General features: G+C 45.3%; 1 protein-coding gene across 5 annotated transcripts in view; it reads left to right on the forward strand.

Moving 5' to 3' along the window:
- The window catches only part of TLK1 (tousled like kinase 1), a 656,881-nt gene that overhangs the window by 103,157 nt on the left and 530,391 nt on the right, over positions 1 to 23,333 (forward strand). For all 5 annotated transcript variants that reach the window (XM_078681584.1, XM_078681580.1, XM_078681585.1 and 2 more), the window contains exons 2-3: positions 4,630 to 4,748; positions 21,044 to 21,115. In XM_078681584.1, the coding sequence (XP_078537710.1) occupies positions 4,630 to 4,748; positions 21,044 to 21,115 (191 nt within the window). The remainder of the gene's footprint in view (positions 1 to 4,629; positions 4,749 to 21,043; positions 21,116 to 23,333) is intronic.

Here is a 23,333-nt window from a genome sequence, read left to right on the forward strand (position 1 = left end):
GGAAATATTATTCCAATGCGCAGAGCCTATTGGGAATATAGGAACTACACTACTTTCTGACATTTTCTGAAATGTTTACTGCACCTTCCTGCTCTCTGCCCTCCGCTGCTTTTGCATGTAATGCTGCTGCAGCGTTATCTTTGACAGACATTGTTAAAAAATATTTCCAGGAAAATTAGGTTTTATGCACAATGTAGGGAACTATAATCCTTCAAGCTTGAATGTACCTGCAGCCAAAATATAGAATCTACCTACTCTGCTGTGACAGATTTTTCCCCCTCCTACTCCAGACGTCTCTGGATAAATGTGAGTAGGGGTCTCTGAGAAAATATGACTGAACTACTCACTTTTGACTGTTAAATAAGAGCCAATCCAACGATTGGTGTCCAGACTGATTCCAGACACCCCAGAATGATATGTTAGTCTGTACACCAGCTAGCTCACAGTGCCACTGCAAGCCCCACAACCTTACCAAGGAGCAAATCTTTTCTGGCAACTATCACACATTACAACCCTGACCCCTCGGGGATCGTGGATACAGTACTTTTCGCTCAGTCACTCATGCTTTCTTGTTCGTAGAGAGATCTACAGAATAAACGATGGGGATGTTTTCAATAAGCATTTATTGAACCAGCGTCATTCTAGTATAAAATACGTATGCTGCAACAACTATGAGACTGAAACAGATATAGAAGATTACAAGCACCAATAGAGTAAATAAAAGGTAGAATTCTACCATAGTGCTAAAAGAGTGACTGTATGCAGGCATATAAATACATGACTGTAATAATGTGTACTACTACGATGCGAACCCTAACTAGATATACATAGCATATATGTAGGTGATTAGCCAAGAATCCCCCCAGGAAAGAGCCAACCCCATTACCTGATGTGAGAGAGCGAAGGACCCCGTCTTGGTCTTGAGTTGGACACCCCGCGAAGGATGTCAGACCACTGCGTGCTGGAGTGTCTGCGTGCTGAGGCTTCAGCGTCTCGTGTCAGCATGGGAGTTTCTTTCTCTTCTCCTTTCTCAGCGAAGATGTCCTTATATACTCGAAAGGTACCCTCAGGGTTCTCCCTAGCTGTGTCCTTGTACTACGGGCATGTCCGCCAAGGATGATGATGGTAGGGGTAACCCTTATGCAGAGTTTTTTATACTAAAGATAGTAATCCTGCTGCGATACTGAGAATCCTCATGCATAATAAATGAGGCTAGTTTACAGAGAAAACCACACCACATTTATGCTGTACCTGTAGTGTAGTTCCTATATTCCCAATAGGCTCTGCGCATTGGAATAATATAAACATTAGTGTAGACGTAGGACTGAGGTCGACTAGGTCTCTACTGACTATATTAGACTTAATTAGTTTTGCCAGCTAGCTCAGAGGTCACTAGAAACTTTCTCGAATGTTCAGGAAAGAGTTAACTCTCCGGATTTAGACAAGAAGGGATTAGCTTCTGACAACCGCATAAACATGACAACTTTGCTCCCTCAGAATAAAGAGTCTTTGCTCCCTCAGAATAAAGAGTGTATCTCTAGAGTCGTGTGAAAACAATAGACAGCTATTTTACTCAGTCAATCGTGCATGCTTAGTTTCACCAGAGTGCAGAGAAATAGAGAGACGGCCGTTTTCAATAAAAGGTGTTATTTATTGAGCAGTCTCCTTTCTCATGCAAGAGAAATGAATTGCCACAATTGCAATACTTAACATGAAGTAAAGTGCGTACAGTAAAAGTAGTATTATGAAATAATACTGTAAAAGCATTGATATGGTTTCTTAGCCATATGATACTTTAAAATGGATAAAATATATACATACATGAAAACATTGACTAACGTACTCAACTGGTGCTTCTAAATACGCCTACCCCGGTGTACCTGACCTAAGCCTAATACGTAGGAAGGAGTAAGTACGTAGCAGTTTAAGTTAAGTTGGTTTTTGCCAAGAATCTGAATCAAGAATTCTCTTAAGAATTTAGTCAGCTCCGTACCTTGGTAATAGAATGTAGGAGGTCTTGTATCTCTTTCTCAGGACTCGATATCCCAGCAACCCACAAGGGTGGCTGGAAACACCGGAGCTGGATTTTCTCGGCTAGAGAAAAAGACAGCGTCTTTCTCGGGCAAGTAGATAGCCTCTCTACTCCAAACCACCGTGTGTTTGCTTAAGGCAACGTTGGTATATTTATACCTGAAAGGTGCCGGGTTTGACGTAAGGTTGAACATAAGACGTCACTAAGAACTAACAGTTCTTTCTGGACTCCAGGAGTTCTTGTTCAAATCAAAACAAAAGCAGGGGGATTTCCCAGGCTGCTGGAGGCTTGGTTTGTTTAAAGAACGCGTTGTACTTTCTAGGAGTCTAGGGGAGTAGCCTTGCCGTATTTGGACTGCATGGGCTATTACTAAATATGGATATGATTCTTATGCCTTTATAAGGATATTATTTATTATAGCCATATAAGGGCATACATCGGGAATATCGAATTAGGGTCCTAGATAGAAACGCAACATACCTAACTAGGCAAAAGGTCCGCCCCAGAACCATCATGTAGGACAATGGTAGGACAAAATGTAGGTAATAGGTCGTGCAACTACCTAGGACTATATTGGGGTACATTGGGGTTCATAACTAGTCTGTCCTTTCTTTTAAACATTTCTGCAAATATTGAATTTTATTCAAATCAAATTAACCATCCATCGGTAATCGCAAATCCTCATTTCCCTTAGTATATTGATGCCATAGTCTGTTCCACAAGTTCACACCTGTCACATATTTCATCATCCTCTTTGATACAGGACTACCCTCAACTGGGACTGGTTGGGACTCATCCAGGCGTGGACTCATGAAACAGCAACATCACCACCCCGAAATGCATTTCTTCAGTTTGCTCATGGTCTCTGACTTTAAGGGACAATCTAAATTAATTCAATCAATACAGGCCTATTTTATCATGTCCAATCTAAGACCCGACAAATATAATGCAGTAAAATTCTCAATACCAACAACCAATCAATCCAATACAACTTTTACAAAACAACTCCAAACAATCTCGCCAAGTTTTTGTTAGAGACTTCGACTCTGTTCTCGCAATTCTGCTACTTTTTTGCATGATCAGTGTAGAACCTCTGCCGGGAAGATCCTGTTGCTAAAGGACAGCATTTTGGGACTTTAGATCGCAGCTGTGAGAAACCAGTCTCCTCTAGCAAGAGCCCCTACGATCAGTCAGTCTCGGGGAGTGTCACCTCGGCCACAGACTCAAATGCAATTGGATGTCCCACGTAGAAGTCCAATTTGTGGAAAGCATACACTTGTGCCCTGGATAGTACCACTTTTGTCCACTTAAACCCAAAGGAGTACAGGTAGTCTGAGGTAAAACAGAGCAGTCTTATTACGCTTGAGTGGGCACATACCAACACGTGATTAGCATGTACTATATAACAAACCAGTATGCATGCAGACTCCTTTCCCCACCCCAATCCATTGGACATTTCCTTCCAGTTATGCATTATTAGAAAAAGGGTAATCACACTACATTTTCAAGGCAAGCAATGTGAGAGAAACTCACAGGGCTTGACTGACTGCAAATTGTATGGAAACCGCCAGTGGTGTCCCATCTTACAATAAGGACATATGATTAACAGGGTGTCAGGATTTTTGCAACCATTGGGTACTTTCCAAGGGAATGATGAACAAAAATATGCACAAGTCAGCACGTACATGGGAAAAACTCCACTGATAACAATGTACGAAAATGGCAGGTAGATACAAAAATGGCTGAGCTAGTGTTCATATCGTACAACATTTTACTCACCAGGACTGGAGTGCTCTGTGAGTTGGTGAGCACTCACAAACTTATGCTTATCGGTATTCACCAACTACCCTCCAACCACTCCCCACCCTCACAAAGATTTGATATGTACTCCGGATAGCTGCAGGAATAAAACTTTTTCCAAGATGGGAAATAGTTCCCCTGGAGGGAAAAGGAAGAAAAATAACAAGTTAATTGCAGGTCTAAGTGCCCTTTTGTGGGTTTTTTTAAGGATTGGGATTCCTAATAATAAATACATATTCATATATATTTTCTACTTGATTTTACACTGGTTGTCCATTTAAACAAATCCATCGCCAACCTTTTCTGCAGTATGTATCTTCATGTAATTAGAGCATTGTCGAAGCATTATGAATTGTTATCCTTTTCCCAACATATTCAAATGATCATTTTGGAACCGATGTCTGTAATGCAAGTTGAACTTGAGGATCACTTTATTTTCTAAAAACCTTTGAGTTAATCTACCATATACTCCATTTTGAATACCTTTGACATAGAGATGTTTATATTGCCCTTCACAGCAGACATCCTGTTTTCCACTACCATAGCGTGGTACAGTAACCAACTGCCTGAGATTGGGTTTACAAGTCCAGTGAACAAAATAAACAAGAGTACTTGTTGTCCTAGACCGTGCTTTGAATATTGAGAGGACATTAGAATGCACCATTAGGAAATTTGAAGGGTGTTCTCCGATGGAATAGATTATCTTATACTGTCATTTCTGTATACATTGTGTTACGACTTTGAAATAGAAGATATTTTTGTTGGGACGCTATTAACAGTTGGGACCTTCTTCATAGGTGCCATGGATGAGCTCCACAGCTTGGATCCAAGACGCCAAGAATTGTTGGAAGCCAGATTTACAGGAGGGGTCAGTGGTAGTACTGGGAGCACTGGAAGTTGCAGCGCTGGATTAAAAGTAAGTTCTGTTAGTATCCTATTTCAATTCTAGTTAGGAACATATTTCAATCCGACACCTATTCTACTAGAGTACATGTGCTTCAATTTGTATATTAGACTTAACTTGGAGGCAAGTTAAAATTGTATTCTTCATTAGCTGTGTTGTTTTTATTCACATTTCTGCCAAAACAGATGAAGATGTGCTAACTGAAAAGGGCGGGTGCATAATGAGAAATACTGTAGTTTGTTGAAATTTATTCACCCTATACTCCGCTTGTGCATGTCACATCTAACACATCCTGACTGGTTGATCAAGAGTTTGCAGAAGATCAGTAGTCTATATTTAATGAAATTGAAAACCTGGCTTTTCTCTGGTAGCTTCCTCATATCGGTTGGTGGGAAATGTGACTGCAGATCTTGATTGCTCTTGATTATGGGGTTTGGAATTTACTTTTAATTCTTATGATCCTGTCCTAAAGAATTTTTGGGATACTGGTAGCAAAGTTGAATTGAGATGCATACCTCTACCTGCAGGCACCTCACCATTTGAATATGCCTGGTGCTAGACTGGATCCAGAAGCTATTCAAGCTGAGCGGTCACCAAAGCCATAAAACGCCCAACCTGGTGTATAGATGTCAGTTCCATGTTTACCTCACCTTTGACTCATGTCAAGAGCTTGCTTTTTCACACCCCTGCCCAAAGCCCTTCATATTAAATTGGTCTTCATTCCCGTTCGCCTCTTGCCCTTTCAGTGCCATGGGTCTTGTTCCACAACTGGTGCCAGAGTTCACTGAACCAATCCCTGCACCTTCTTCGGTGGTCTCTCCAGTGATGCTTCTATAGGCAGTGGTTCCAGCACAGGTGAGATCTGGCAGACACCATTACAATCTCTCGGACACTGCAGCTGATTTAGGCTCATGGAGTGTGAAGAAGAATCTGGCATGCTGAAAGCTCTTATGACCTCTTCAAGCTATGTTAACCAGCGACTCCTCTCTAGGGCCACTGGTCTCCAGATGAACAGATTCTGCATATCCATATTGCTAGAATTGAGGGCATTTCGCTTGGCACTAAAGCCTTCCACCTTTCCCTTTGCATTCAATCAATCCAGATGTTGAGAGAATATGACCGCAATGTGATACATTGACAAATTTGGGAGATCAGGGTTGTCTCTCTCTCCATTAGCACTTCAGCTCTGATCTTGGGCTCAAAAGCGTGGTGTTTGCTGATAGCAAAACATCTGGTGTGTTCTTTGAACACCAGAGCCCATAGCCTCAGTTGACCTCATCTTGCCGAGCATGAGAGGTGTCTCCTCTCAGACTTCACCATGTCATTGCCCAGTGGGGCACTTCTCAGGTGTACTAATTCACCATTAACAGCAACCCTCTGTGCCTGCTTTCTGTTCCAAGGAGCCACTTCCCTGTGTTTCCTCTCATACCCATGTTCAATAGGCAGGTAGTTTTTGCAGAAGATTTACCAAGTCTGAGCTCTTCTTTGTCACTCTGGATTGGCTGACAATGGTGTGGCGCATTGACCTTCAGCATCTCTCCATGTCTTTCCCCTCTCTATTCCCCTCAAGACTGATCTGATCCCTCTCAATCAGAATGACTAGTTCTGCACCCCAAGCTCCAGAACTTCCACATTCATGCCTAGGGGTTGAACAGAGCAAATTAGCACCATTCCTCTTACCAGCAGAGGTGGGTTACCTTCTGTCTGCTAGTTGTCATTCCACAAAGTCGGTGTACTCTGTGTTCAATCTGCTCTTTCAGGTACAGTACTCTTCCAAACGCAGTCCATTCAAAAGGTGAGGTGCCTACAGGTAGAAGTATCCATTGGAAGAAAAAGTTGTTACCTCTGGTAACACTCTTTCTGACAAATACTTCTGCCTGCAGATTCCTTACATGTACATTCCTCTCCTGTAGAATAATCCCAGGCGTCTGATTGGATCTAGAAACATCAACGCTCTCGAGTTGTGTGCAGGTGCGCTTGCTTTTGTATCTATGCCAAAAGGGACTTTGGATGACATCCCCAAAGCCATATAGTGTCCACACAATTGTCATTTACACCATAAAGTTGCTTAGTATAGATACATATTATGGAAATTGCATAAAACTTGAAGGCAATTGGGATGTCATTTAACATGTAATGAGTAATGTAATAAGTGACACAAGTTAGTTAGCTCAGTGGACTAGAACTTGTGAATGCCTTTGTTTATTATTATATTTTGAAACCAGTTTGCAGCTAGGGTACCCCTCCCACCCCCAACGCCTCTGAGTGCTAAGCCTTTTTGTGAGTATTTGGGATAGTTTGTACTTAGGCCTCCATAACTTTTTGTTTTTCCACATAAGCCAATCACTACAAATTTGCATCCTTTTTTCCAACATCCTGGGAATTCTACAGGTATCCAGGATTTGTGGATTCCTCTGGAGGGGACTGAGTAGGGCAAAATATAAAACATTTTTGAGTTCTTTAGAGAAAAATAGGAAAAAGGTGTCTGCTGTGCTAAAGTCACCATTTTCCCACCTTTCAGGAACATGCAGAGCCGAGCCAAAAACATTTTTTTTATTGTATTTTTTTATTAATCAGTCTTGGCTTTTTTCAAAGAGGTAGCCGTTTTTCCCCAAAATTTTTGTGCTTTCAACTTACTTCCAGTGTGTGGTGGAAACCGCTGTGAAACCGATGGGTGATCCTGGTGAGCTGTAGAGTTCTGAAAAGTAGACACAATTACGAATTTAGCAAGAGACTATTAGTGTATCTGTTGAAATGGAAGTATTGAAAATGAGTAGGAAAAAAGTCTATTTGTTACGTTTTCATTTGTAGCTTCCAGTCATGATGGCGGATTTTTACAAATGCAATATACCATTGAATTTGCTAGACCCTTCTGGTTGCGTGGAGATACAGGGTTTGTGGGTTTTCCAAGACCTCGAGGTACCCAGAGCAAATAACTGAGCTGCACCTTGCGATGGTTTTTAATGTATTCGGTAAATTATAAAGAGGGAAATATAGGTATTGGGAAACATATGTATTTCTAAAAACAAAATGGGCGCAAGATATGAGGTTTTAGGAGCAGTGGTTATTTGCATATCTCTGAATTTGTGAATACCCATACTAGGATGTGAATTAGAGGTAATTTCTCAATATGTCTTAGACAATGGCTTATATTTGTAAGGCAGAAATGCAGAGAAATACAATTGGTGATAACACTTGATCTACTAATCTGTGTTCCCCTAGTTCTCTCGAATAAATGATATCTCACTTGTCTGGGTAGGGCCAGTGGCAGTGACCGGAAAGGTTCCAAAGCGCAACATGGACACATCACTTTTGTCCACTGAAAACTGACCCTTTTTTTGCAATGCACCTAGCTGTGAATTTTGGGCTGTAGCTCAGCCAGCACATAGGAAACCTATCAATCCTGCACATTGTTTTAAACTAGACACCTGGGGGAATCCAGGGTGGGGTGACCCGCATGGCTCTCCCAAGGTTTTTGTACCCAGAAGCCCTTGCATACCTCAAACATTGCCTAATGTTGTGCCTTTTCTCTGCATTTCTGTGATGTAAACTTCTGGAATCAACAGGAATCCACATCATTTCTTCCATCCAGCATTCTCCCACTTATCCCAACAAAAACACTGCCCCACTTGTGTGGCTGGGTCTAGTCCCCGCGACATGAACAGATCAAACCAAGGTCAATGAGTGAACCCTTTGTGTAGCCTCCCATTGATGTTAGTTTGATCCGGTCATATTGTGGGCACTGGGCATAGCCACACTAGTGGACAGCATGTTTACTGGTACAAGGGGTGAAATGCTGGGTGGTAGGAATTTTGTGGATTCCTTCTGATTCTGGAAAAATAAGTCACAGTAATTCAAGGAAAATGTGCACTTTGTTTTACAATTTTGAGGATTCAGTCTACATACACCACCATCAACTCAGACCGATTTGAAGGAGTTAAAAAAACAACCATGACTACAAATAGTCTAAATAAATTTCTCTCCATTTCACCTAGATCTCTGAAAAGCGATCTACAAAGTGTTCAAGGACAGGCTGAATCTTGAAGAGAAGTTAACAATCTGGGTGATGCTGTGCTAATGCTAAAGCATTATCAACAAAATACAGCACTCAAACCAAAAGAAAATACCAGTTACGACTCATGGATGCAGGAAATATAGCAGTTGCCATCAAGGGACTAGTAGACCAATATGAAGACCGCGACGGCTTCCTTATCATCCTTTAACTTCATCCTTTGCCTCAGATGAGTTATGGTCCGAGAAAGATTTGAAAAGCAAACCAACAACCTGCTGATCCTTAAACCTGTGGTTAGCCATAATCCTTGCTAATAAAAGCAACACAACAAATAAGTCAACAATAACGAACACTGTGTAAAATGAATAATAAACTGTGGCTTTATCAAACAAAGTAAAACTATTGGCATATAGTAATCTAGAAAGTCAATGTACCAATCGGGATCTCAAGGCACGCACACAAAGACCTATATACTAAAAAGAAAACTATACCACTTATTTGCCAGACATAGCAAGACTAAGGATGAATTACACCTACTCTGCACAGACAAAGTAAGCAGCAAAGAAGTCCCAATGGAATGGAAAGAAACGAAAACACGTATTACACATCACAAGGCAGTTTAGAACGGGCACAAATTAATACTTGAAAGACATCACACAAAAAGCTAAAGATTCAAACATTCGTACAGCAGTCGAAACAAACAAATTATACATACAGGGTGAGAATACCCAGAGGAAAAGATTACAAAATAAGCTGCTTACTAACCACAACTCCACAAACTACATATCTGCCAAAGTTGCACCCAAAAACAAGATTGACCACCAGAAAAAATAGGATCTACAATTTAAAATGCAAAAAAACAAAATTAAAACACAAAAATAACAAAATAGCAATCAAAAGACACTGGTATTCCCCAGAAAGAGTTGTGACAAATGCAAAAACGACACCACCAGATGGAAGCAACCCTTACTGTAGAAGCAGATCCCCCATCACATACATAAACTTACCACCCACCTTGAGGCCCAATCCACTCAAGAGGCCCTCAAGGAGAGCGATCCTTGCCCAAAGGTATGCTCTCATACAAAATCTCTGGTGTATAGTGGGCTTTCATCCCTGTGCCACAAGAGGGCCGATCTGCCTAGAAATGCCGAATCTGCCTTCAGAGGTGGCAGAAAAAAAATACAATAGGGTCCCCCAGGGTAACTCCACATCAAAATACAATCCCTGGTACCTAGTGAACTAGCCCCTCCCCCACCCAGTTGGCCTAAAAACTGCCTATCTGCCCTCAGGGCAGAATGCAAAAAAAAGTGCTACTGCGCCAAAGAAAATGTCCTAATGTCTAGTAGTGTTGTGACGTCAGTCTTTTTCCCACTGGGCAAGGGGCCTGGCTAGGGGCCTTGAACCACAATGCCTCTACTTGATGTTTTCTACTTCGAGAAGGCACCACTGGTGATGAAACAGACCTAGTTCCAACACTGTCTGCTTTAACATAAAATACCTCTGGTCTGACCTCCACCAGATGTGTAGTTTATGGTTATCTCCTCAGCACAACAACAGAGAGAGGCCTGCCTGGCACTTAAGTCCAAAAAGGCTTTTAGTCACCAATGGGGCAGGCACTAAAAACCTCATAAGATGCACAGACCATTTATGGAGAACACCCCTGATCTCTTTGGGCAAGTAACCCATGGCGCCAAGGACATTGAGGAAGCCGTACATTCCTACCCACCGACTTTCGCCGGAGGCAGGGTTTGCCATTCGGACGCAGATTATGAACAATCCCACCTCCATGATGAGACCACGCCATGGGCCGTGAGTATGGCAGAACCTCTAACCAAGATCAACAAAGTGTCTCGAGTCGAGGTAGAGCACTACCCTCGAAGGGGCTGGGTCATTACACTGCCTTAGTTGAGCCTGTGCTCTGTCGCTTCATGCTTCTGGCGAAGGTGGAATAAGCCCACAGCTCTGGCACCCGCTGCATCCATGTGCTCCTAACATTCCAGACCAACTGTCAATCCTCCCTGGGGCCGCCGCCAAATGCCAACAAACCTCAAGATGCCACTGGCACCGAAAGCAATGTCGGCGCAGACACCACATTTTAGCAGCAAAACACTTTGACAAGACCTACCTCTATGCTGAGACTGACTTCTGAGAAGTTGTCCCTTCTGAGGGCTAACCCATCTACGTCCAGAACAATTAGCTCTGAAAGCTATCGGATCTCGATGACCTGCAGAACAGACTGTATCTACATCCTCTGACGGGAAAGATTTCTATCAAGCCGCCACCTAAGGTGGTTCACATCTCACCACCTAAGAGGAAGCAGACATTCAAGGAGGACTTTGTTTCAGCGCCAGAACTGGCTTGCAAGCATAAAGAGGCGCAAGTACAAGGGCCCCAGTCTCACCCACTTCTCCCCTTCCACTCCTCCGCCTACTCTACCTCTTCTTGCTTAATAAATATCTGTCCCGCAGTAACACAATCCAAAAAGGGCATTTATACAGTGACAGATATTTATTAAGCAGGAACTATTTCTGAGAAACGTGATTCCGTATAATTCTATCTAAACCCACTCCTTCCAAAGAGAAAGCCCTAGGCCTGCGTGCCATCCAACTTGTGAAAACTTTTTGACTATGTTGAGATCAATTGTATATATTTCTCGAGACTTCGACACAAGATGTATCATCATGATGGAACAAAGAACTGAACAGCTCACACCTGTGACTAATCCATATGTGATATTCTTGTACGATTTACAGAAGGCATTGTTAAGGCGCTGTTTAAGGTAAAATAAATGTTTCCTTTCCTTTGAATAAACATTTTAACGAAAGACCTTCATTTCTGCCAATATGTCGCCTTGGCTTTAACCTGTGTTGGTACTAACCTATCCAGTAGGGCTATACATATTGGGGGGTTAAATATATCTACAGAAACAAGACTGAACCCAACCTCTTCGCCTTTCTATTCTATCCCGCACAATCTGGATTTGAACTCTTCATCATTGCATCCACATGATAGCGAAATATCTTCTGGAGTGTGGGCAACGTCCAAGCAGAGCTACTCGGCAGTTCACACCAGGAAGTCTACAGGTGGGAACCCAATCCTCTAGTACTAAACCGCTACCTCAGACACTATGGAACTGCACAGATATACCTGTCTGCCACCCTGGAAAATGCAAAATGACCAGACTTCGCCTCCAGATTTCCACACCCACAGTCCATGGGCAATGCGCTATGGATGAACTGGTCAGGGATATTTGCTTACACTTTTCTGTCTCACGCGTTCCTTCCGCTGATGTGGAAGATGAGAGAAATATCAGACATTTATCTTTTTGGGGCGCATGTGGGCCAGGCAGCATTGTTGCTCCTTTTTTCCCGAAATGGCTATTAGTCTCCACTAAAAGCTCCTCAACAGAGCAACCCCCTCCCCAAAAACCAAGGACCGATCAGACCGCCATACCTAAGCAGCTCAACATAGCAATTTGACACCTGAACTTCAAGAGTTTGGTTACCTATGCTTGCAGACCAACTACTCGAGCTTGCAATGCAGCAAAATGGAAAAGGTGTGTTTCTACTTTATACTAAAACCTATAGATCCACTGAACCATGCAGTTCAGGACATCCTATGATCTTGCCTTTCACAGTGCGGGTTAGAATATACTTCCATTAGACTTCATTTAGCTGCCATTGCAACTTACATGTAGAGCAGAAAACACACTTCCTTCTGCCATATACTGGTGATCAAGGGCTTCAAAAGTAGTCGTCCCCCCTCCCCCCCAAGGGTGCCACCAACCCCTCAATGGAACCTGAACCTTATGAGACTCATGTGTCCCAATTGTGAGCCAATGCATTCCTGCCCTTTGCAGTTCTTCTCATGGTAGGGTGCATTCCTAATGGCTATAACCTCACTCGGGCGTGTTATTGAGCGGCGAGCACTCTCAGTGCAGGAACCTTTACGTTCAGGTCTTTCATCTCAGCCAGACTATAGAACGCCCTATCTTTCTACAACCACAGTCCATGGCTGAGAGTGCCCTCTTCACTTTACATGTCAAGACAGTTGTCATGTACGACATTAATAGGACCAAGTATTGTCGTAAGGCAGACCAACTGTTTATAGCTTTGACCAATCCTCAAAATGGTCACCCTGTTTCAAAAGCAGGAATTGCTAGATGGATAGTCTGGTATATTCAAACCTACTACCTTTATGGCAAGATAATTCTCCCTTTAACCCTCCCACCCCCGAGGGCACACAGAGTATGAAAAAAGGCTGCTTTCATGGCTTTATTAGGAAACATCCCATTCGTAATATTTGTAAAGCAGCTCCTTGGTCTACCTCATACACATTTGCCATTCTCCGTTGTGTGGATTTCCTTGCTAGACAGCCATCTGTAGTTAGCCAGACGATCTATGGGCTCTGTTTCAGACATCTGCTCCATCCACATTCTAGCCGTCGTTTAAACTGAGACTGCTTTACAGTCTATGCAGAGCATGTGTATCTACTACAATACGTGCTACGAACTGAACATGTTACTTACATTGTAATCATCTGGCCGTTTTGTGCAGTGCTGTAGATCCTTTAGAAGGATGAGCCCTTACGGTTGTTAATATGGCTCAAAGAATTTCTTCTCAATGAGGGGAAAAAATGGACGTGAAACTGACATTTATATGCTAGGGTGCATGCCATGCTTTTATGGCTTCAGTGACATCGGACTGACTTTCGCTTTTGGGGTCTTCATTGAACCAGTGCCGCCTATCAGCGTAGAGGAACTATGAAACGTTTCTGGATCCAGTCTAGGACCTTGGATAGTCAAACAGCGAGGAATCTGCAGGTGGATAAAGTATCCACAAGAATGGGTTTGTCAAGTGTAAGTAACTTTTTGAATTCTTAGGAGATCAAAATGTACCCTTACAAGTGAATTCTTTTTCCACAAATAGGATACCTAAAGAATAAATTGATGCCATTAACATTTTTATAAATTGTATGTCACAGCTCTGAGATCTGCAAGAAACCCTTGTGAAAGATTTATTTATTTATTTATTTATTCAGCGCGAACAAGATCTTTACAGATATCAGAGCGCTTCACAGAGACAGGGGTAGGGGCAACAGGAGGGTGACTAAACAGACTATTGGGTACAGTATAATAGTCAGTAGCATAATAGGATAGCAGTCATGTACAGATAAAATACCAATAAACAATCAGGTAACCAGTAATATAAGTCGGCGCAAAGTCTTTGATCCAGCTACAATAGAGTTCAGGTGAACTTTGGCTGTAGGGATGGCTTATACCATTTTCTTAGAATTAGAGAGAACAAGGGGTAGGGGCATCCAGAGGGTGATTCAACAAACTAATGTGTAACATATAGTGGTCGGTAGTAAGTGAGTAGCATAATAGGATCGCAATCAAGTAAGAATATAATGCCAATAGACAATCAAGTAACCAATGATAAAAAGCGGTGCAAAGTCTCTGATCCAACAACAGTAAAGTTCAGGTGAACTTGGCCATAAGGATGGTTTTCACCTCTTTCTTTTTTTTTCTTGTTAAAGATTTTTATTGAGCAATCAAATAAAAATTACAAAGATGGGCCCACAACCACACGGGCTGGCCGCTAATAGCAACGCACAACATAAGAAGCAAACGATCACTTTTGTGGCCAGGCACATATCATATACCAAGTATTGCTCAAAGCATAGGACAGGACATAAAATTTTTCTGTATTAATCATAAAAACAACGAACTCTAAACAAGGCGAATGCACATTAATCAAGTCAGCCCAGAAGGCGGAGGGGAAGTCCACTAATCAGGAAGACAAAAGCAAATCAATGGGACTCGGCAAGGCCGGGGGGGGGGGGGTCAGCGGGGAGGGCAGGAAAATCCTAAAACAACATGAGAAAATTTCGGGAACGTCAGCCTAGGGAGATAAGGCAACATCGGGAGTGTCAACCAAGGGAGGGGTACAAATATCTCCACGATATGCATTCCACTGACCCCAAATCTTCGTCCACGCCCTGGGTCTGCCCCTAGCCACATAGACGGTCTTCTCTCGGAACATGGACCAGTCCATGTTATCCTCCCACACCGAGACTTCGGGCGGTTGGGATGCGCCCCAAAGTTGCGCAATGTCCCGCTTCGCGACCATGTATCCCAAGGTCGCCCATCTGGTCTGGGCCACAGAATAGTCGGTGGGCTCCCACACGTTCAACAGGCATCGTCGGGCCTCAGGTCGCAGGGCAACACCAGTCACATCAGTCATCACCGCAAGCACATCAATCCAGTAGGCTGCTACCACCGGGCACTCCCAAAGAATATGCAGAAATGTAGCACTCATCCCACAACCACGCTTGCATAAGCCATCCGGGGAAAAACCCATCACTACCAGACGCGGACCAGTTACATACACCCGGTGGAGGATCTTAAGTTGAACCAAACGGAGACGGGCGGGGATGGCGACCTCTTTCGGAGAAGAGAGTGCCGACTGCCAATCCTCGTCATCCAAGTCCAATCCGTCACCTACCCAAACCTCCCTAAGTCGGACCAATAAGTCAGCGCGATTATTAATCAGTTTCTTGTAAATAAGGGAGATAGTGCTATCAGGCAGGTGTCCATCCAGTATGCGATCCTCAAGGGGGGAGGACTCGGGCAGGGTCACATCAGGAGTCAGAACTGAGGCCAGGGCATGCCGGACCTGCAAATACCGAAAAAACTCCCTATCACTCAAGTCATATTCTGCCTTAAGGGCCTGGAAAGACTTCACTCTACCCTTCACACAGACGTCACCCACCTTACATATACCAATCATATCCCAGCGGTCAAAGCCCTTAGTAGACCAGAGACCCCCCAAACGTTCAGAAGCATAAAGCGGAGTCGCCATTGTCAGTCGGTTCTCCCATCCCAAACTCACATTCGCGGCGCGCCACACATTGACAGCGGTCCTGGACGGGCCCACAAGATGGTGCCTGGCCGATCTGGAATAAAGCGCTCTATTGAAATCCCCCCCCCCCCGGCAGCTGAAGTCTATCCATCTCAAAGGCCGGATCTCGACCCGGGGAATACATTGCGTGGTTAATGGCAGACAGCTGGGCAGCCCAATAATATCTCTTGATATCGGGGAGCGCCATTCCCCCGTCATACCAAGGGATGGTAAGTTTCGCAAGGGCAATACGTGGACGCCCGTCCCAGATCAGCTGCCTCTGAAGACTCTCAATCTCTCGGAAATAGGTAGCGGGAATGTCATCATAAGAATTTTGAAGCGCGTAGAGGAAGCGCGGCAAAGACATCATTTTAAAAAGGGCAGCCCTGCCCAGAGGAGACAGGGGTAGCTTACGCCAACGGGCCACATCCAGTCGCAGTCTAAGAAGCGGGGGAAGGAGGTTACGCTCGAACCGGAGTGAGGAGTCCAGCGTAATAAAGATCCCCAAATATTTGAAGCCAGATTGGACAACCTGGATAGGAAACCTGTCCGGTAAAGGGGGCAAGACACCCGAGAGAACATACACACAGGACTTAGCCCAATTAATAACCAGACCCGAATTAGCACCAAACGAAGTAAGAACGTCAAATAAGACATTTAAAGATTTACGCGGGGAAGTAAGATACAGAAGAATATCATCCGCGTAAAGCGAGACGCGGTCTTCAAAATCCGGTGACCAACGGATCCCTTTGAGTGAAGGTTCCCATCGAAGCCACGCAGCCAACGGTTCCAGGGCAAGCGCGAAAAGCAACGGAGACAAGGGGCACCCCTGACGGGTCCCCCTACCAAGACAGAAGGGGACAGAAACCCGACCGTTTACCACTACCTGTGCCAAGGGTTCAACGTATAACAGCTTCACCCAACCAATAAACTCAGGCCCAAAACCAAATTTCTCAAGAGCCGCCCAAAGATAGGGCCACTCTACCGTGTCAAAGGCCATCGAGGCGTCTAGTGAGTGAAGCCAAAATGGCCGGCTCCGTCAGAAGCCCCGCCCTCGCAACAGCGCCGTGGAGACGACGTAGGTTAAGAGCCGTGTTGCGATGCGGGATAAATCCGGATTGATCCGGATGAACCAAGCCACTAATGACCGTCAAGAGGCGGGTAGCCAGGAGCTTAGCCAGGACCTTGGGTTCAACATTCAACAGGGAAATGGGCCTGTAAGACGAACAAAGGTCCCGAGGTTTACCTTCTTTGGGAATAACAACTATCGTAGCCAGACGCTGATCATATGGGAGAATACCCCGTTCGCGGGATTCCAAAAACATGGTACGAAGATAGGGCACCACCCTGTCAGGACGTAGCTTGTACAATTCAATTGGCAATCCATTCGGGCCCAAAGCTTTGCCCGAACGGAGTGAGCGAATGGCCGTCGCTATCTCGTCCGTAGTAAAAGGGGACTCCAAAGAGACTCGGTCCAAATCGGAAACACAGGGCAGAGCTATATCACGCAACAAAAGGCGAGAGTCATCAACATCCCGTTCAGACACAGGGGTATAAACCACACGAAAATAATCCGCAAAACATTCAACTATACCAGCCGGGTCTGTCACTCTCACACCGTTCAAAGTTTGAATCACAGGCACCACACGATTCGCCCTCTCCTTCTTATCCAACCATGCCAGTAATTTACCCGCTTTGTCCCCCACATCATACAAACGACCCTGTTGCTCCCGAAACATCAGTTTAGCCGCATCTGTGACCAAAGACTTATAAGCAAATTGTTTCAGACCCAGGGCGTGGAGTTTATCAGATGTAACATCCAATTCTAGGTCAGCCTCCATCTCAGCAATCTCCCTCTCAAGGTCCACCACCTCCCGATTCCTCGCCTTTTTGGATTCAGTAATAAGGGAAAGGGCCTGCCCACGAATCACCGTCTTAAAGGCCTCCCATAGGGACACCGCCGACGAGACGGAACCCTCGTTGTCTAAAAAATAATTGTCCAAAGACTTAATCAAGAGATTACGGGTCTCGGGGGAGGTGAGATACCAAGGGTTGATAGGAGCCACCCGGGCCGCAGCCTCCACTCCCACCTCAAAGCAAAGCCAGAGCGGAGAATGATCAGAGATGCCCCGGGGGAGGTGTCTAATCTCACGAACCGCCGGCGACTGCGCCGCAGGCATCAGGAAATAATCCAGTCTAGACAGACTCCCATGGGCCCCAGAGTGGAAAGTGTATTGAAGCTGAGTAGGATGCATAAGCCTCCAGCAATCCACCAGGCCGAACGTATCCAGAAACCCACCCAGCCATTGCTGGGCCAAAGGGGTGTCCCTAGGGGGGTGACGATCATGTAGACCGGAAAACACAGAATTAAAGTCACCTGCTATGAAGAGAGTACTATCTGGGAGGTTCAACAACACACGGCCCAAATCGGAAAAGGTAGAGGTCTGTAGACCGGGGGGCACATAAACGGCAAACAAGGAAAGGGTCCGACCCTCATAGCGACCCACGAGGACGGCATAAAGTCCCCGATCATCAAGGATCACCTCATCAATAGCTAGGGGGAGGGAAGCCCGAACAAGGATACCCACCCCCCTAGAACCCGTGGTAAACCCCGAATGCGCGGCGAGGCGATAGCCCCACCTATTCATTGCATGACAGGTATTGCCCACCAAATGAGTCTCCTGTAGAAAAACAATATCTGGAGACAAACGTCGTAGACATCGCAACACCACACCCCGCTTAATACGATCCCCCAGACCATTAACATTCCACGAAATAAACCTCAACCCGCTACCCCCCATCCCACACAGCAACGCCGCAACCCCCTTCCAATGAGCATGACATCAAAAACATCTGTAGCAAGATAGAATCGCCTTGAGAACACAACACACAAACATCAAACTTCCCATCCACCCACCCCCCAACAATAAAGGAAACACCCCCCCACCCTGCACCCCTGCAAGAAGCTAAAAAGCCACCCCAACATGCAGTGTGCCTGTCGCCCAAGAACCCCCATTCTACAAAAAGACCCCGGAGGAGGAAAGGCTCTGGCCCGCCCGCCACCCCCACAAAACGAATAACAAGGAAAACACATAGACAATAGAGGCACTGAGGCATAGAATCCCAGAAGAAGTTACTGTACACGAGGACCCGGGCATAGACCAACAGTTCAGCTCTCTACACCACCCTCAGCACCACCCGGGTGGGCGGCAGACTCAGCCGCAGGAGGTCGGTCCGGCAGAGAGTCCAGCCAGTCATTCACAGAATCAGGCCGATCAAAGAAAAAGGTTCGGTCATTGTACTCAACTCGCAGCCTGGTCGGAAAAAGCATAGCGTAGCGCAATCCCATGTCCCGGAGACGCTTCTTAACTCCACGGAAGCCCATACGCTGTTTCTGCACCTGTTGAGAAAAGTCCGGATAAAAGTTCACCGTGGCATTCTCAAAGGCCACCGGGCCCTTCACACGTGATGCCTGCAGGATAGCGTCCCGATCCCTATAGTGGAAGAGTTTCGCAACAATAGGCCTCGGCGGGGCGCCCGGCTTACCCTGGCCTCACGGAACACGATGGGCACGCTCCACGGCGAAGAACTTACTCAGCCCAGACGGAGAGAGGTAGTTCTGGATCAGATCCTCGACCAGGAGATCAACAGAGTGCGGTTCTGGATTCTCCGGAACGCCAACCACACGCACATTACAGCGACGTGCCCTGTTCTCAAAGTCCTCCAAGCGCCGGGTCATGAAATCGTTCACCCTACGGAGGTTGCCAATCTCCGTCTGTATCTCCGAGACGTCTGCCGTGAGGCTGGATGACTTGTGATCCAATGACTTCACCTTCTCATTGGTTTTAGATAGGTCGGCCCGAATCAAGGTCACATCAATGGCCACGGTGTCGATTTTATGGGCCAAAGCTTCATATTGTTGGCCTATTGTTTCCTTCATCCCAGAAATGGCGCCCATGATGTCCTGCAAGGACGGCTCCATTGACGCGTCCACATTGTGGTCAACCGCACTTGGGCCAGGCAGGGCGGCTCCGGGGGACCCCTTCACAGGGGTGTAGCGGTCCATAACGTTAGACTGGACCGGGCCCCCACGCAGGGGCGTCTTGGTCTTTCGTGTCTCTCGGTCCCCTCTGCCCGCCATGTCGGAAACCGCGTCACCAGGAGACCCACTCGACCCGATGGAAATGGCCACAGGAAAGCAGGGCGTCGGGACCAAAAGGCAGCTGCAAGGGTACCACTAGGAGAGAACCAGCCTGAAAGAAGAATAAGCCAGCCAAAGGCCCGACAGCCGTCTCGTGCGCTGGACCCAGCCCAGGCCAGACTCCCCCGCCAGATTTCTCAGTCTGAGGCCGAATCGAAACCGAAACTTAAGAGGGGGACCCACAAGTCCAATCCCCCTGCCGCTGTTGTTCAACTCCGAGACGGCCAGAGAGCCTCACCCAGTCCCGGGCGCACCGCGAGGGCGGACCCCAAAAGTTCGAATCGCCGTAACTTCGGCGCCCCGGGTCCAAATCAAATTCCAAAAGTCCCAGGAAGATCAGCCCAGCGTCCTCTACATAAATCCTCGTGAAGAATCAGGATATGTTCAGGATATCATGCCGGGAGTGGCGGGGGTCCGGAGAGCGCTGTGCTCACGCGGCCATCACGGATGCCCGCCAAGCTCCTCTTCACCTCTTTCTTGAAGAATGCAGTGGAGGAGATAAGCCTGGTTTCAGGAAGGAGTGCATTCCAGATCCTGGGTGCCATTCCTGAGAAGGAGCGTTTGTATGTTTTTTCCTTCCGGAATCTACGAGGTTTCAGGAGTAGACTTTTTGTACTTCTGTTGGATCTCGAACCTCCTGATATAGACAACTTTTGAGTGAGGTAGTTGGGTGCCTTGTGGTGTATGGCCGAGTGTGTCATAACGGCAATTTTCAGCTGTATTCTGGCTTCAAAAGGCAGCCATTTCAGGGATTTTAAGTCAGGGGATATATGTGAGTGTTTTCTTGAGCCAGTAATGATTGCATGTAAATTGATGTAAATTGGGAAGAGGTATCTACCAGTGCAAATACTATTCATAATGTTTGACACACGTAGAAAATACGTGTTACTATGGTATGTGATGGTTCTTGCAGATTATCTGTTTTTGTTTAGCATGTTTTATGGGACTTACTTTGAAATATTCTGTAGCCTTAGTTTTGGTGTCCTGTTTTGGTTGAGCTGAATATGAAAATCTTTGAAAGTATACAAAAATGTGGTGCCCAATATGTACTTCGGTCCCGATTTTTTTTTTTTTTTTTTTTTTTTTTTTTTTTTTAGACTCTTAAAATGTGTTTTGCAGTTGTGAGGTTTTTTTCCCTGCATTTATGATTAATTAAAAGTAATCTCTCACTTTACTTTTTTCTGCCAAACAGGCATCAACAAATAATGAAAGTTCCAATCACAGTTTTGGAAGCTTGGGATCCTTGAGTGACAAGGAATCTGAGGTATGTGTTTGTGGCTTTAACGTTTTTAACTGCTAAATCAAAAACATAGTTTTTATGTTGGGTAAAGTTTTTAGGAAAAGCTAAAGTGGTGGCACTCTATTTCCAATCTGCTTAATATTTTACACAGATGCTTCCTATTTTTTTGAATTACCAGAAAGCACTTTTCATATAGAGTGCTTAGTTTCTTCCTTATCTCAGCCTCTTGAGCATTTTCTGATAGCAGAAATAGTTCCTTATTTTGGTGAAAAGGGAATTCTCTGCTGTCTGGTCCTTAAGGATTGGCTGCTGAGACTTTAAGACCTGATAATGGTACAAAATCTTCAAAAGGTAATTAAGAAGCAAACCGTTTGTGTCATTTGTCCTTGTAAATGTAAGCAGATCTGACAGCAATGGAGTAAGGCCAACCAGAAAAGGGGAAACCCGTTATTTCTGACTTCAGGTTAATTTGTGGCTCTTCCTTCGTGTTAACCTGGAACACTCAATTTTAATTATCCAGTACAACAACTTTTTAAGTATACCCTTAATGACACTGAATATAAAGATAGATGTTTTAAGAACCGCATGCATTACTATAGACCTCAGTAATGTCCACTACCACTCAGACATGCTAAGGTCCACTCACAGTATACAAAACTAAAATTACCATACACCTTCCACTTCTGTTTTCATATCAGTGCAGCAAGTTTTGAAGTTCTCACTGGGAGTCACCCAAAACATGATATAGGTCCATGTACATGAGTGTTTCATTTTATCTATACAGGGCAATTTTCATAGCCTTATTTCAACTCATCTGCCCAGTCTGGTCTCCTTTCTTCTTGGCTCAAATGTGTCTTGTATTTTCCTGTGCTAAACACCAAAATCCAAATTGGGCCGCTGCAAGAATGTAAGTGGCAAGTGTAAACAATGCATCTGAGATGGGGATGCCAAGAAGTCCTTATTGTACGAAAAGATTTGGCTCTAGGAGCTTACTGGAAAGAAACTGCACTTACCATACCTATTTACTGAGTCTAAACAAGGTTTGTAATTAATCTCTATTAAGGTATGTTTGGCTGCCATTTATTGAAAATACCTTGTTGGACATCTGTTTACAAGATCCATGTCTTCATACATGCTCTGGATCGCTCTGTCTCTGACCTGACTCCTCTGGGAACGGGGAAGCATTGCTCCCAGAGTTATCAAAGGCATCCAGCACTTCCTCCATAACAGGACTATCGGTCGAACCCCTCATGCCTCCTTGTGGAGCGCCAGGTCCTCTGCTCGAACCCAATCCCGGACCGCCAGTACACTGACAACTTCCAAGTCATAGTAATTTGCTGCTTGGCCAACCCCAGGGCCAAATCCAGGAAACTGTTCCCCACTTTCTTGGAGACGGGGTTGGGGAATAAACCCAACAAGCACACCTGTAACATGCACGGCACGGCCTAGTGTCCCCACCCATCCACTGCACAACATCAGTCCAGAACAGTTGTACATTCACACAGGACTACGTCATGTGACAGAAATCTGCCTCCACCGGGGCGCTGCGGGGACAGTGCTCAACGTATTCCCCCACCCCCATATCCCAATCAGCTTTTTGGGGGTAAGGTAGGTTATATTCCTGTAATTGAACTGGATTGAACCTAGTGTTCTGAGACAGTATTTTTGCCCATTCCCAGTCTGTTACGTCCCTGGTTAGTATTCCCTCCTATTTCTGCCAGTGGTGTTGCAGGTTCTTCCGTGCCATCCTGTTAAGCGCTCCATGTAGCCACCTAAGGAAATGCCTCCCATTTCGCAGAGCCTGTAATAGCTGCAGAACGGTGTGGGTCTGGTGTTTATCTCTACCCGCTCCACAGAGAGCCACAGCGGTCCGGGTCAATGCCTCAGGTGAGGAACTGTCCAGGGGGCAGGCCAGGATTCGCTACAAGGACCACCAGAGGCACTAACAATGGCCTTGAAACAGTCGCCAATCGTTGCTAGACCCACCTCTTTCCATTTCGCCAATTGCTTTGACGTTTGAAGAAAGGGGGTGAGAGGGCACACATTGGAGTGCCATTAGGGGCAGGGAGGGCCATACAATGTGCTCTCTAGTTGTGCACTGTCCACATGGGGGCCTAGCTCTGTCAAGTTCATGCCATTCAGCCGCAGCGTTATCCACTGGAGCTGAGTTGCCATATAATACAGCTCAAAGTTGGGCAACCCACCAGTCCTACTTCCAGGATAGATTGCCGAAGTGTGTCCA

This window comes from Lissotriton helveticus, chromosome 3_1 (genome assembly GCF_964261635.1).
Source record: "Lissotriton helveticus chromosome 3_1, aLisHel1.1, whole genome shotgun sequence".
Taxonomy (NCBI): domain Eukaryota; kingdom Metazoa; phylum Chordata; class Amphibia; order Caudata; family Salamandridae; genus Lissotriton; species Lissotriton helveticus.